Genomic DNA, 13,849 nt, shown 5'->3' with positions numbered 1-13,849 from the left:
TTAAATTTTGAGGGAACCTGAGAAGTTAGAATAAAGATACAATGAAGAGTAGAATAAAAGTCATGAAAGTATACCAGCTTTAAAGTAGGAACTATTTGTGTGAAATATTCAAAACTGTTGTTCCACTTTTCTAAAAATTTGAGGATCTGCCCCTTGCCACATAGCATCCCTCCAAACAACAGAAGGCCTGATATTTCCTAGACTTCGTTCCTTCTTGGAAAGTGCCTAACACATCTGATTTATGATCGTTTGTTTCAGTAGCCTAAGAACCAGTTTGTCATAAGAGCTGCTACGATGAGTATTGCAAAGGTTCCTCCCGTAAAAGTCCCCTCCTCCAAAAAAGAAAAAGTAAATTAGCCCATGAACAGAACAATTTATGAAGAAAGGAAAGGCTATCTTTTTTTTTTTTTAACTTGAAAGACAAGTTTTTCCTTCCAATAAAATCCTAGAATACATAAGACGCCTTAAAAGCCTGAATATGACTTCTGGAAATGCCATTTTTTTGACAGGTAATTTCAAATAGTTTCACAAAGAAAGAGAAAGAAGGGATTTTTAAGAGAGACAAAATCTGGGGAAGGGGTAAAAAAAGAAAGCTGGTGGCAGGAACACTGGGAAAGCATAATTGCCACAAATCATACTTGCCCTGTGGTTATCTCTTTTCATTTCTTTGAATCTTTCTTCTTTGGAAATCCAGCTTGATTTTACAGCTTATGACCTGAGCCAACTACAGCCATGGTATTTCTGCTAAAAGCCCAAACCATTAAGACAAAAACAGGCTTGTGATTACCAAGACAGGTCTGTTTGTGCATTTCATTTCATTTTGAACTGTGACAGGTAAAATTGAGTTCCTGATGGCAGACAGTGGTTCTTGGAGATCAGATAGTTCAGGGTGCTTAGCTACAACTTGTTCTCGCAAATATGTCTCAGCAGTCAGTATTGAACAAAAAAATAAGCAAATTGGACAAGATAATTTAAGCAGCGACTAAGAAAAACAAAAATGATTTCCTTTTTCTCATGCATTTTTAAACTTCCAGAAGGCTGTTAAATTATTGAACTATTTCCTAAAGGTATGAAATACATGGGTGGAATCATCATTTTGAGCCACATTAATAGCATATTTATTAATCGGTCCCTGTGTCATATTTGGCACTCAGGGAATTTAAAAAGAGAGAGAGGACAAATATAAAAATCAAGATGAATTTATACATCTTTAATTAAATATTCTCATCATCATGTTCATAAACCCTTAAAATACTATCTTAAATATCTGAAGAAAAATAAACATATATACTAAAGCATTAAAATTATTAAGCTCATTTTAATTAACAAATGTCTGATGAAACATAACACAATAGGAAAAATCACCAACTTTCGATTCAGAAAAACCTGTGTTGAAGTATCAGCTCTATGAAAAAAAATTCACTGACTTGGGGATCCCTGGGTGGCTCAGTGGTTTAGCACCTGCCTTGGGTCCAGGGTGTGATCCTAGAGTCCCAGGATCGAGTCCCACATCAGGCTCCCTCCATGGAGCCTGCTTCTCCCTCTGCCTGAGTCTCTGCCCTCCCCCCCGTGTGTGTGTGTGTGTGTGTGTGTGTGTGTGTGTGTGTGTGTGAGTCTCATGAATAAATAAAATCTTTAAAAAATAAATAAATAAAATAAAAATTAAAAATAAAAGTTCACTGACTTATTACAATGTGCTAGAAACTGTGCTGTTGCATTTTGCAGGTGCAGTTTGCAAAGATTAAATACAGTGTTCAGTGTTGCCAATAAGCTAACTATGTTCTTCCAGAATTCACCTACTGAAGCCCTAACCCCCAGTACCTCAGAATGTGACTATATTGGGGGAGAGAGTCTTTAAAGAGGTGATAAAGTTAAAACGAGGTCACACTGGTGAGCCCTAATCCACTATGACAGATGTTCTTCTAAGAAGAGGAGAGTAGGGACAACCACGTGAGGAGACAACAAGAAGCTAGCCATCTTGCAAGGTAAAGAAAGTGGCCTCAGAAGAAACCAAACCTGTTGACACCTTGACCTTGGACTCCTAGCCTCCAAACCGTGGGAAAATAAATTTTTGTGGTTTTTTTTTTTGTTGTTGTTGTTGTTTTTAAGATTTCATTCATGAGAATACACAGAGGAGAGAGAGGCAGAGACACAGGCAGAGGGAGAAGCAGACTCCATGCGCGGAGCCGGACATGGGACTCGATCCCGGGCCTCCGGGATCACACCCCGGGGCTGAAGGCAGCGCTAAACCGCCGAGCCACCTGGGCTGCCCAAATCTTTGTTCTTTAGGCCTCCTGGTGTGTGGTATTCCGTTATGGCAGCCCTAGCAAACTAATACAAATGTCATACCAAGTGGAAGTCAGGGCCCAGACTTAGAGCTACGTAGTATCAAGGTCTGTCACCTATCCACATCCGACCTGACATTTTTGCTCTCTTCTCCTCTTCCCTTGACCTCTACAATTCTAGAATCCCTAGGACCAGCCTCCTTTCCCTTTCTACACTCACTCCTGCAAAACATCTCACCTCTTTAATGGCTTTATTGCTATCAGCATGCTCACAACTCCAGGACTTATTTCCCCAGCAGGCCCTCTCTTCGGGGCTGCCCTCAGTAAGGCAGCCGTTGGTCACCCGTGGAAGTGTTTCTTGATTGTCTCACGAGCTCCCAAATGCTATCTTGTCCGAAACTGAACTCAAGATTTTCCTCTAGAACTCTTCCTACCAATCTTTCCCCAGTTGTGAAAGGATAATGCAGTCTGCCCAGTTTCTTAAACTGACTCAGTGATATATTCAGTTGAATCTGCCTCCGAAATGTGTCCTGAACCTGTCTAACCCTCTCCATCCTGTCTGCAGTGTTGCCTAGGATGCTGCTATTTCTTGTCTGAGTGATGGCAGTAGCCCTGGACCAACCTTCTTGCTTCACTGAATCCATTTTCCTGACTTGTGTCTTTGTGCTTCTTTTTTTTTTTTTTTTTTTTTTTGTCTTTTTTTTTTTTGTCTTTGTGCTTCTGTTCCCCCTGTTCCCTTTCTCCCCTGGCTTCTGATAGGACCTTTCTCATCCTTCAAGTCGCCAGTTACATGTCCCCTCCTCAGAGAAGCCAGCCCTGATTAATCTCTTTTAATAGTCCTCTCTTTCTGTTTTTCATTATCCCATTCATTTACTTCTCCGTATTTCCTGTTTAAAATGTTTTTCTTACTCGCTTTTTATCTGTTTCCACCACGGTCCAATAAAAAAAAAATGCAACATAAAAATTAAATAGGTAAAGAAAAGACCGTATTCAAGATTATCTAAACAGAGGACAGAGGTTGAACTTAACTCTGCTGAAACAAAATGCAGGGGAGTTTGTAAGATGTGGAATGAGCTAGTGGGAATAGCAGGGAAATGGATCGATACAATTAGGTCATCTGTGTTTGCTAATTGGCTCTTACCAAAGTTAGACATCTATTTTGCTTCTAAACCTTAAGTGCCAAGTACTGTTCCTGACACACATGTCCTTAATCAGATTCTGATACATGAGCCCCTGAATGACTATGCTGTACTAGAACGCTTAACTTGCGTTATGTAGGGTATTTAAAATCTTTAGATCTCAGTGTCCTATAAAATTGGGATAATACTCTACATCTTATAGGTTGTTGTTAAGATTAAATAATATGTTCTTTCATTTCTCCTGACGTAAGAATAGTTGCAAACTAAAGGACTATTAAATTGATCAATTGGGAAATATAAAATTACATGCCTGTCCCATGTGGTTCCTCAAAAAGTTAAACATAATATTACTTTATGATCCAGCATCCCCCAAAAGGAGGAGAGCAAGGACTCTAATACTTGCATACCAGTGTTCATACTCCCACTATTCACAGCAGCCAGAAGGTGGGAACAACTCAGATGTCTATCAACAGAGGAATAAACAAAAAGCAATGTGTGCATACACATTATATTTTTCCGTCATAAAAAGGAATGAAATTCTCATGCGTGATACAATCTAGATAAACCTTGAAAATGTTATGCTAGCTGAAATTAGCCAGGCTATGAAGGACAAGTATTGTATGATTCCACTTATATGAGGTATCTCGAAGAGGCGAATTCAGAAAGGAGGATGGAGAGTACCAGGGGCTAGGGGGAAATGGGGGATGGGGAGTTACTGTTTAATGGGTATGGAATTTCTATTTGGGATAATGAAAAATGCTGGAAATGTATATTGGTGATCTTTAAACAACATTGTGAATATACTTAATGCCACTGAGTTGTATACTTAAAATGGTTAGAATGGAAAAAAATAAAAAATAAAAAATAAAAATAAAAAATAATAAAAATTTTTAAAATGGTTAGAATGGTAAGCCTTGTTATGTATGTTTCATACCAATAAAAAATTAATGAATAAACATTTAAAATAATAATTCCCATGTAGTATAGACACTTCACTCATCATGAGTTTAAATTTCTTGCAGGCTGGGGAGGGTTGCACAGTGCCATGGAAAAATGCCCCAGACATGGATTCAGAATACTTGTTCTCCAGTCTCAGCTCTGTCACTTACTAGTGATAAAAATTTGAGCAAGTCACTTAGGGCCTTTGCACCTTAGTTTCTTCTAGTTACAGTATCCTACAGAGTTGTTTTGAGTACTAAAACTAAAGGAAATAATGCAAATAGAGGGCTTTGTAAATTCCAACAATTATCTAAGTAGATGGGAGCAGTTTTTATTGTATATTCCTTAAAGAAGTTTAACACTGAAATGTACTTATTAATTGCTATTTAAGTGCCCTAAAATATTAAATAATTGATGGTAAGACTCAGACAAAGTGGATTTTTTTCCTCTGTGTATTAAATCATGTTTTTTAGAATAAAAAAATGCTGAATTTCTAAGGAAACCACATTTCTGGTTTTTTTTCCACATTTCTAGTTAGCATTCTTATCATGAATGGGTCATTAAACCGTTCCTTTCCAAACCTTTTGTTCATTGTTCATACTTACTGTACATACCTTAGTAAGAAAGCATAACTATATTATACCTCATCTGGAAAAAATGGCCTTCATTCATATTTAATTATAGGTATTAAAAAATTTTATTTTGCTATCTGCTTTCATCTTTCATTCCAAACCATACAAACCATTTTCATTCCTTGCATGTCAGGCATAGAACAGCTTGATGTGGCACTATATCCAATCAGACATTACTTGTAAAACTTTTTAGATATATAATTACATTGAAAAATAAATATTTAAAAGCATAAGTTTCTTGTTATAACCTCATAACAGTATCAAAATTAGTGTGGTTGAACAAATGTCAACTAATTTTTTTGTTTCCCTCCTTAGTGGTTATGTCTTTGACTATGATTACTACAGAGAAGATTTCTACAATCGGTATGTAAATTGTTTATTCTTGTTTCCCTTTTATTTAAATTATCTTTTAACTGTTTTGTGTATTTCATTCCTAGGTGTTCTTGAATGATACTTAAAGAAAATTCTTTACTAAGTCCCAAAAAGTATAATATAGACAGATTTTCTTATTTTCATTGTGCTTACTGAAGCACAGACATCTTGGACTTTTAGGTCTTCAGAGGTTGGTTGTTAAGGCAAAAATTCGGTTATGGAATAGTTGAATAATATGCCAAAAATTTAATTAACCAATATTGTTTTTGCAGGTCTGTTGTTGACTTAGGATCCAAGACTGAAAGTTTTGTAAACTTGGAAAATGACTCCAATCTTCTAAAATGCATCTGCTTTCAATATGACACAGTGCAATGCCGTATTGGTTAGATTTGTAAAAACTACGGACAGTTCTTGCTTTGCATAGTAGTCTTGGATCATAAAGGAAACCATACAAAGTGATTTTAATAACTAGTGGAAAAAATAGAAGTTTCGATCCCCTCTAAAAAAATGTTCATAAAAATATTAAAAACTCTCTTACTCTTGGTTATAAATAATAGAAAAATACAGTAAAATAGTTTTAAGTACACTGTAAGTTAAAACAGTAAAAATATTGAGAATTAGTGTGTTTTGGTTCTTTGTAAAAAGACCTATCTGAAAGTAGCTTGAGCAGAGCTTGCTTTCTTGTACAACTTACACTACAGAACCAGCATCCTTCTTGTGCCTTGGTCAGTTGTCACCTTCCTTTCTAAGGCCGAACCAACTTCAGCAGCTTATCGGGTGTTGTGACTTATCTCTGAGAGTTCCTCAGAGTAGGGTTCTTTTGCCCATGTCACTTCTTCTGGGGCATCGTCATCCCTTTTTATCACCTCACAACTGTATTCTTCATTCATGTCAATATACTTGCTTTCATGATGTACCTCGGGCTCCATACCTAGTGTCTCTTTAATAGAAGAGGGTCAACAATTCTCAGTCGGCCATTTCTCCTACAATTCCATCCCATTTAATCTTATTTCACTTCCAGTGTGATCCATCTTCTATTTTTTGCTGCACTCTCTTCTTTGTTGACCCATTTCCTCTTTGGATTATCCATTATTGTCAAGTGCCACGTGGGTTTGTCACTGGCACGAAGGAGACAAGACACCACACAGTTGCTGTCTGTGTGTGTGCCCTGAATAACAGATGCATGGCAACCAGACACCCTTTGAATGAAGTGATGTGACTGATCGCTGACCATGATGCACCTCTCTTATTTGCACAGTGATTTGTGGACTGCAAAACCAGCAGCAAAGTTTGCACTTTATGAAATCATTTTATGAATAGACGGTGGTAACTGAAATTTGATTTGCGCTGTGGGGAGATGTGCTATTTAACCAAAGATTGGTGACTGAAATTCTGAGATATGCAATCAAGGGCCCACACAGTACATAGATCATTAGACCAAACACACAACAATGAGGGTACATATCTTTTAAGCTTTTTAGTTGCAAGTTCTAGTCAAACAAACAAAAAAAATTGCAAGGTATAGAAATGCAAACTCAGAAAAATAGCTCATAATGGGCATGTTAAATAAGGAAGAAACTTCATAATCCCTTGGAAGGGCCTTCTTTTCAGTCCAGCCATGCAGCCCCTTTTTCAGTTCCACAAGAACACCATGTACCCTCCTCCCTCAGCACCGTCTTCTCTGCTGCTCCTTCACCCCATTCCTCTCTCTGCTATCTAGTTAACTTGACTTCATCCCTCAGATCTCAGCATGAACACCACTCTCTAACTAAATTAGGCTCCTCTGTTCCCCTCTCTCAGCACCCAGTACTGTTCCTTCACAGCACTTCTGCTTTTGTACTGCTGTATTGCTTTGTGATGACAGGATTTGATTCCTGTCTGCCTCTCTTCCTCCATGAAGACAGGAAGGATGCTCAGTTTTGTGTATTGTCGTATCCTCGGGCAATATCATTAAGTCTTAAACATAGTAGATACTGCATTTGTGTCCTTAATTCATCTCCTTAGATTCAGAGAGACTTTGGTTTTCCCAGGGTCATACAGTAAATTCATGACAAGACTACAATTATTAACTATTCATATAGATTCAGTAACCAACTGTGTGAATATGCAAAACAGAGGGGGAGCAATATTAGTCCATGGAGTTAAATGAAAGGAGAAAGCCTTGCGTAAAAGGGTATCAGACCAGAACACACCTTCATAACCACTATGTTCAACTACTCAGTTAAGAAAGTTTTCCCACTAATTATGCCTTTATGACCAAATATGAATTTCAAAGGACAGTTTTCTCAAATCATTTTTATAATTGATAAAATTATATCAAAATACAGTATTTTTTTTATAAATATTAGTTTATAGTATCTTATCCTAAAAAATTATCTGGCAGCATAAAATAAGCCCATTTACTATTAAGAAAAGATAACATTTAAATAGTGTGCGTACTATTTGAAACTTTTAGTTTTTGACAGTTCTAAAAACATTTTCTAATACAATTTTTTTTTTCAGGATGCAGAACACTGTCCTAATTGCTATGAATAAAGTTTTAAATTAATACACATTGTCTTTTAGTCTGTCATTATGAAACTGAGCATTGTCTTAAGTGTTTTCTATCTTGTGATTTCCTTCTACATTTAAAGAATTTCTATGTGAAATGGAGTTTCTATCTAAATTATAGCCCAGTAACATCATTAGATAGATAGATAAATAGGTAGGTAGGTAGGTAGGTAGGTAGGTAGGTAGGTAGGTAGGTAGGTAGATAGATAGATAGATGTTAAAGAAATCTATCCTATCTACCAAAGAGCAAGAGCCTTAATCAGCCAAAGAGTTATAGAGCTTGAAGCTTTCAGATGATTCTCCACTACACAAAAAAGCTAACTCTGAACAATCCCCCAAATCATTTATTTGTCTTATATAAAAATCTGTTTGGCTTATTAAGGTACAAAAGATCAGTATGGTTGTATTGTTAACAGACTGTCTGAACAGACTGTGTCCTTATTAGTTTATTTTCCATTTTTTTGCACTTGGCTAAGAAAGATATAAGCATCCGCCACTAGTGGATAGAGTCAGGAGTTCCCTATGAAAATAGATTGTCGCAAAGGGAGAACAGAATGGAGAGGCTGGACGTTATAAATGGCTTACAAAGTGCTAACAGTTTTATCCACAGTAATTTCTCATAAATTACACTCTGCTTGAATTTGTGGTTAATTTTTTTTTCTCTTTTTACTGGTGGTGCAAACTTAAGCGAGTTATTTAATACCACAAAACAGGTTGTCTCATCCATGAAGTGAGCAAGAAATTAATTCCTGCCTCATAAGATTGTTCTGAGGATTAAATGAAGTAACATGAATAATGATCTGCATTATGCCTGGTATATTTTTCCTGCACAATGTTAGCTAGTAACAGCTAACAGTAACCATTAACCATGATGGTGGATGCATTTCTTATACTGACAGTCATGTAGCATTGTCCCTATGACTGAGAAATCAACTGGTTGGTCAGTTGTTCCAAAATAGCCTATTGTGACACCTCTGGATTATTCTGTTTATCTTGTTTTCCCTTCTGCTCCCAGAGCAGAACAGCTTAGTCACTGCCAATACATCTATATCTTGTGGTTTTCGGGTTTCTGCCAGATTTGGGGATTCTAATGTGATTGGGGATCTTCAACACACTTCTTGCAAAGAAAGAATCCTCAGCTATTTCCTTTAACCCCAACCTGCTTTGGTTTTGGTTTAGAAAACAGAAATCATGTAGTTATATTTAATAGGAATAATTGTACAAAAATACTTTCCAACTAGGTATTAAGGAACTGAAAAAGCAAAAACACAACACTTATGGCATAATGGACTTAGCAACTACAGGAAGCAGGTACCAACTCTAGGAAACAGAGGAAAGGGTTGGGATTACCAAAACTTCATCTAGATAAAGGAAATTATAGAGCAGAAACTGGGACTAGGAGGTTCTGCTCAGCTGCTGCTGCCTTTTCTGAGCCCAGAGGGAGAACCCAGAGGACTGGAACTAGACCTCTTTGAGGGAATGTGAAGACACTCTTGTGCAGGTCTTGCAAAATGACTCATACTGGACTCAGCTGCTGCTCCCAGGATGCATCACTGCTGCCGGGGTGAAGAAATGAGGCAGGAGTGATGCCGACTAGAATAGGCAGCCAAAGAGGAAGGACCATGTCGTGTCTTCCTGCTCCAGTCTTGCAGTCTCCCTCTAGGTCCTTTGTTGGCTGAGCCCAGCAAGGAGCCAGCTGACCCCCCACAGAAATGCGGTTGGCGGAGTCCCAACCCCAGCTGTGGCTAAAGGTGGGTTTGAAGCTGAGAGATAATAGCTTGGTCACTGCCATACATCCAGATCCTATGGCTATCTGGTTTCTGCCAGGTTTGGGGATTCTAATATGATTGGGGATTTTCAGCCCCTAGATAGTTGCAGCTTACAAAAGGACTTTACACCAAGGGCCATCATACTGTCATTGTTTTGATACATTGGCCCAGCAATAACTTTCTAAGGACTGAGTTAGTGTCTGTTTGTGGTTTCAGGGATCAGGAAGAGTATCACTAAATAATAGACCTGAGTGGTTATTCTAAACTTTTTTCATATTACACAAAGCACTGCTCAATAATTTATAGCATTAAATGGCATTTTCTTCTAAAAGGTCAAGTCTGACTCTAAATGAAGGACATTACATGTTATTAAAACTAAACATCAATATTTATACTCTTCCAAGTGAAGTGAAAGGATATATACCTAAAAGTATATTGAATCCCCCCAGGGGATGTTTTCAATTTATGAGATATTAGCAGTGTTAATCCAGTCTTTTTCCAGCAGTATCAGGAAAAGCACATAACCCCCAGTATAAGTAAACTTCTGTTAATAGAGAAAAAGAAATGCTAGAAGGGCTTCACCATATAGAACACATACATCCATATTAAATGATGTGAAATGGGCATTGTTCAACTCTGGCACAATTTGGACCTTGTGTAATTTTTTTTTTAAGATTTTATTTATTTATTCATGAGAATGCACAGAGAGGAGAGAGAGAGAGGCAGAGACACAGGCAGAGGGAGAAGCAGGCTCCATGCAGGGACCCTGACGTGGGACTCCATCCCAGGTCTCCAGGATCAGGCCCTGGGCTGAAGGCAGCGCTAAACCACTGAGCCACCCGGGCTGCCCCTGGACCTTGTGTAACTTAACAGAAGAGAAGCTACTGGAGTTGCAGTTAACGAAAAAAACTCCCCAATAAGTTGCAGTTGTTTCATTGATTATAGAGGACGGCATATATTCATGAATATTGGAAAAACATATTAGCAAGAGGCAATGAATGTTTCATTATGCAAGTTTAAATTACCATCTAATAAAATAGTATTCCACTTAAAACATTTAGAAATAACACTATGGTACACTTGACAAAGGGCCTATGATTTAGAGTCAGAAGACATGAGTTTCAGGCCTAATTGCATATGTGCTGACTGGTTAAACTTGGGCAAGTCACTTCCTCCATGTTATAGAATTATAAGCAATGAATAGGAGAATCATTTTACTTATTTATAACCTCAAAAATGCTATTTGAATGTATGAACTTTTTCATTACCCAGAGTTGTATACAAAATATAACAGAAAGCAAAGTTGTGCAAAGGGTGAAGATTATATTAAGGTCAAAAAACTGCAGAAAAGATCATTCAAGATTTCAGCCGGCTTGTCTTTAAAAGCATATTCAAGAAATACCTGCACAAGATCTAGGAAGACTTCACTGAAAATCTTGGAAAATTTTAATAACACAAAACAATAGAAATTATTCATTTACTGCTCTGCAGTTAAGTGTGCCTTTGAAATGTTCTAATTCAGTTGAAACCAAATGCTTACTTGAAATCAAGGTGGAAGTTATAGACAGATTTTATGAATTTTGAGTAATTCAAGCAGGGTACAAAATAAATATAGTGAGTAGGCTGTAAGAATTATTCATGTGGATTTCAAATATATCCCTTCTTAAAAAGGAATAGGTATTGGGGCGCCTGGTGGGCTCAGTCTGTTAAGCATCTGCCTTCAGTTCAGGTCATGATCCCAGGGGCTTGGGATCCAGGTTTAAGTTGGGATCCCTGCTCCCCAGGGAGTCTGCGTCTCCCTCTCCCTCCACCCTTCCCCCTGCCTGTGCCCACTCTCTCTCACTCTTTCAAATAGATAAAATCTTTTTAAAAAATGAATCAACACCTTAATTTGATTTTATAGACTATACATCTGTAGGAAGTTAAACATGCAGAAGAGAAGGGTTCGAGGTTGAATCAAGACACAGAGGAAGATCTTCTCTGATCCTCTGGTTACTGATATTCACACTTGCTACAAAGCCCCAGTGAGGACATGGCTCTGAACCTGTTCTCAGTTTTGAGCTGTAGGCAGCCTCATTTTTTTGACCCCTAGTCCAGACCACATGTTTTTGTTAGCATTAAGCACATGGTGACTATAGCCTTTGATTCACAGTAAGAAAAATGAAGAACTCTTTTCATGAGGGAAATTTAGAAAAAGAAAAAACAGGTAATTACCAATTCTTGAAATCTATCTGAATAATTTATCTAAAATTAAAATTTAGTGTTCAGTAACAAAATATTATGCAAATATTACATTAATTTTTTTTAATTTTTAAACCACAGTAGCTAACAGTGAAAAATAGGCATTAGGGGATCCCTGGGTGGCTCAGTGGTTTAGCGCCTGCCTTCCGGCCAGGGCGTGATCCTAGAGTCCCAGGATCGAGTCCCATGTTGGGCTCCTTGCATGGAGCCTGCTTCTCCCTCTGCCTGTGTCTCTGCCTATCTCTCTCTCTCTCTCTTTCTCTCTCTCTCTCTCTCTGTGTGTGTGTCTCTCTCTCATGAATAAATAAATAAAATCTTAAAAAAAAGAAAAATAGGCATTAAGTCAAAGTCAATCAGGTAACGTTTATTAGAATACAATATATCTGTTTGAGAAAATGCACCACAGCAATTAAAATAAACATTAGGAAGACCATTTTGCAGGCTGGAGAAATGTTTTTAATATAAACCTAGGAGAATAGCCCGCATACAGGACTATGCATATATTATGTTCTCAACTATGTGAAAAAAATGGATACTTGTGGGGAAAAAAGATTAGAAAATGATAGTAGTTGTTTATTTATTTATTTAGAGGGAGAGAGAGGGAGAGGGAGAGGGAGAGAAAGAATCTCAAGCAGGCTCCATGCCAGGGCAGAACTTGACACAGGGCTCAATCTCACAACCCTGAGATCATGATCTGAGCCAAAATCAAGAGTCAGATGCTTAACCAACTGAGCCACCCAGGTGCTCCATAAAACAGTTGTTTTAGAATACGAGATAGAGAGTTATGTTTTTCGTGTATTTTTTCAAAAATGTTGCTTTATTATTAAGCTTAATACTAAAAAGCTTTTAATAAAAACAAGAATTCGGGATCCCTGGGTGGCGCAGCGGTTTGGCGCCTGCCTTTGGCCCAGGGCGCGATCCTGGAGACCCGGGATCGAATCCCACATCGGGCTCCCTGCATGGAGCCTGCTTCTCCCTCTGCCTATGTCTCTGCCTCTCTCTCTCTCTCTGTGCGACTATCATGAATAAATAAATAAAATCTTAAAAAAAAAGAAAAAAATAAAAAAATAAAAAATAAAATAAAAACAAGAATTCCAAAGTATATTCACTTTATATGCCAATATGCCATTATATTGCTTTGTCCAAAACACAGCTAATTTTTAATAGCAAATATCCATATTCTCCTAAAGACAACCTACGTGTATTTTTATCAGGTACATAAATATTATTTACCAGATTTTACCTTTTGCTAGGTAATAAAATTACATATCTCAGCTATCATTAAAGCAAACAGAATTCCAAACAAGAAATGAACACTTGAAAAGTGGAAATGTTTATTAAATAAGGCCAATTACATCCTCAGATTTCTTTAATGGGTTGTTTTTAGTAAAATCTGTTTGCATTTACTTTATTTACTGCTTGAGAGTGGGTCTCTTAGGGTTCTTATTTTAAAATAGACCTTGAGGAAGAAAAAATTGTGTGTTTGGCTTCATTATAAATCATTATTTATTTGACCAATAAATATTAGGGGGAAAACAGTATTCTATGCATATTAGGGAAAATGAAGAACTTCTGAAGAAAAGGAGAACCATTAAGGAGAAGGAATGTAATTCTAAGAGTGGAAGAAACCAAAAACTTAAGAAGAAAGAAGAAACTTTAAGCTTTTAACCGACCTTTGAGATTTGGATTCCTTTTAATTCTGTTGCATTGCAATCTTTGTTGTCAGTCTGCAGTGCTAACTGGACAATTTCCTATGTCTCAACAATATTTGCTGATCTAACACCTTATAAAGGTAAAATTTCTTAGATTTTCTGTAAACAGAATTCTGATGAGAAATCCAATGGTTCTATCTCCCTTCATGGGTTACCTCTCACTTGCTTCCCTCTGCATTTAGAAGAACCCCTACATCCTGTCTTGAATTC

General features: G+C 37.4%; 1 protein-coding gene across 18 annotated transcripts in view; it reads left to right on the top strand.

Annotated features, from left to right (window-relative positions):
* The window catches only part of RALYL (RALY RNA binding protein like), a 708,475-nt gene that overhangs the window by 615,660 nt on the left and 78,966 nt on the right, over positions 1-13,849 (top strand). For all 18 annotated transcript variants that reach the window (XR_012019940.1, XM_072804062.1, XM_072804061.1 and 15 more), the window contains one exon: positions 5,311-5,358. Coding sequence is in view for 17 of the 18 variants with exons in the window: in XM_072804062.1 (XP_072660163.1) it covers positions 5,311-5,358 (48 nt within the window). In the remaining variant the exon portion in view is untranslated. The remainder of the gene's footprint in view (positions 1-5,310; positions 5,359-13,849) is intronic.

The sequence above is a fragment of the Canis lupus genome, chromosome 28, assembly GCF_048164855.1.
Source record: "Canis lupus baileyi chromosome 28, mCanLup2.hap1, whole genome shotgun sequence".
Classification (NCBI taxonomy): domain Eukaryota; kingdom Metazoa; phylum Chordata; class Mammalia; order Carnivora; family Canidae; genus Canis; species Canis lupus.
Note: the sequence above shows the minus strand (reverse complement) of the source record. Positions and strands in the feature narration are given on the sequence as shown.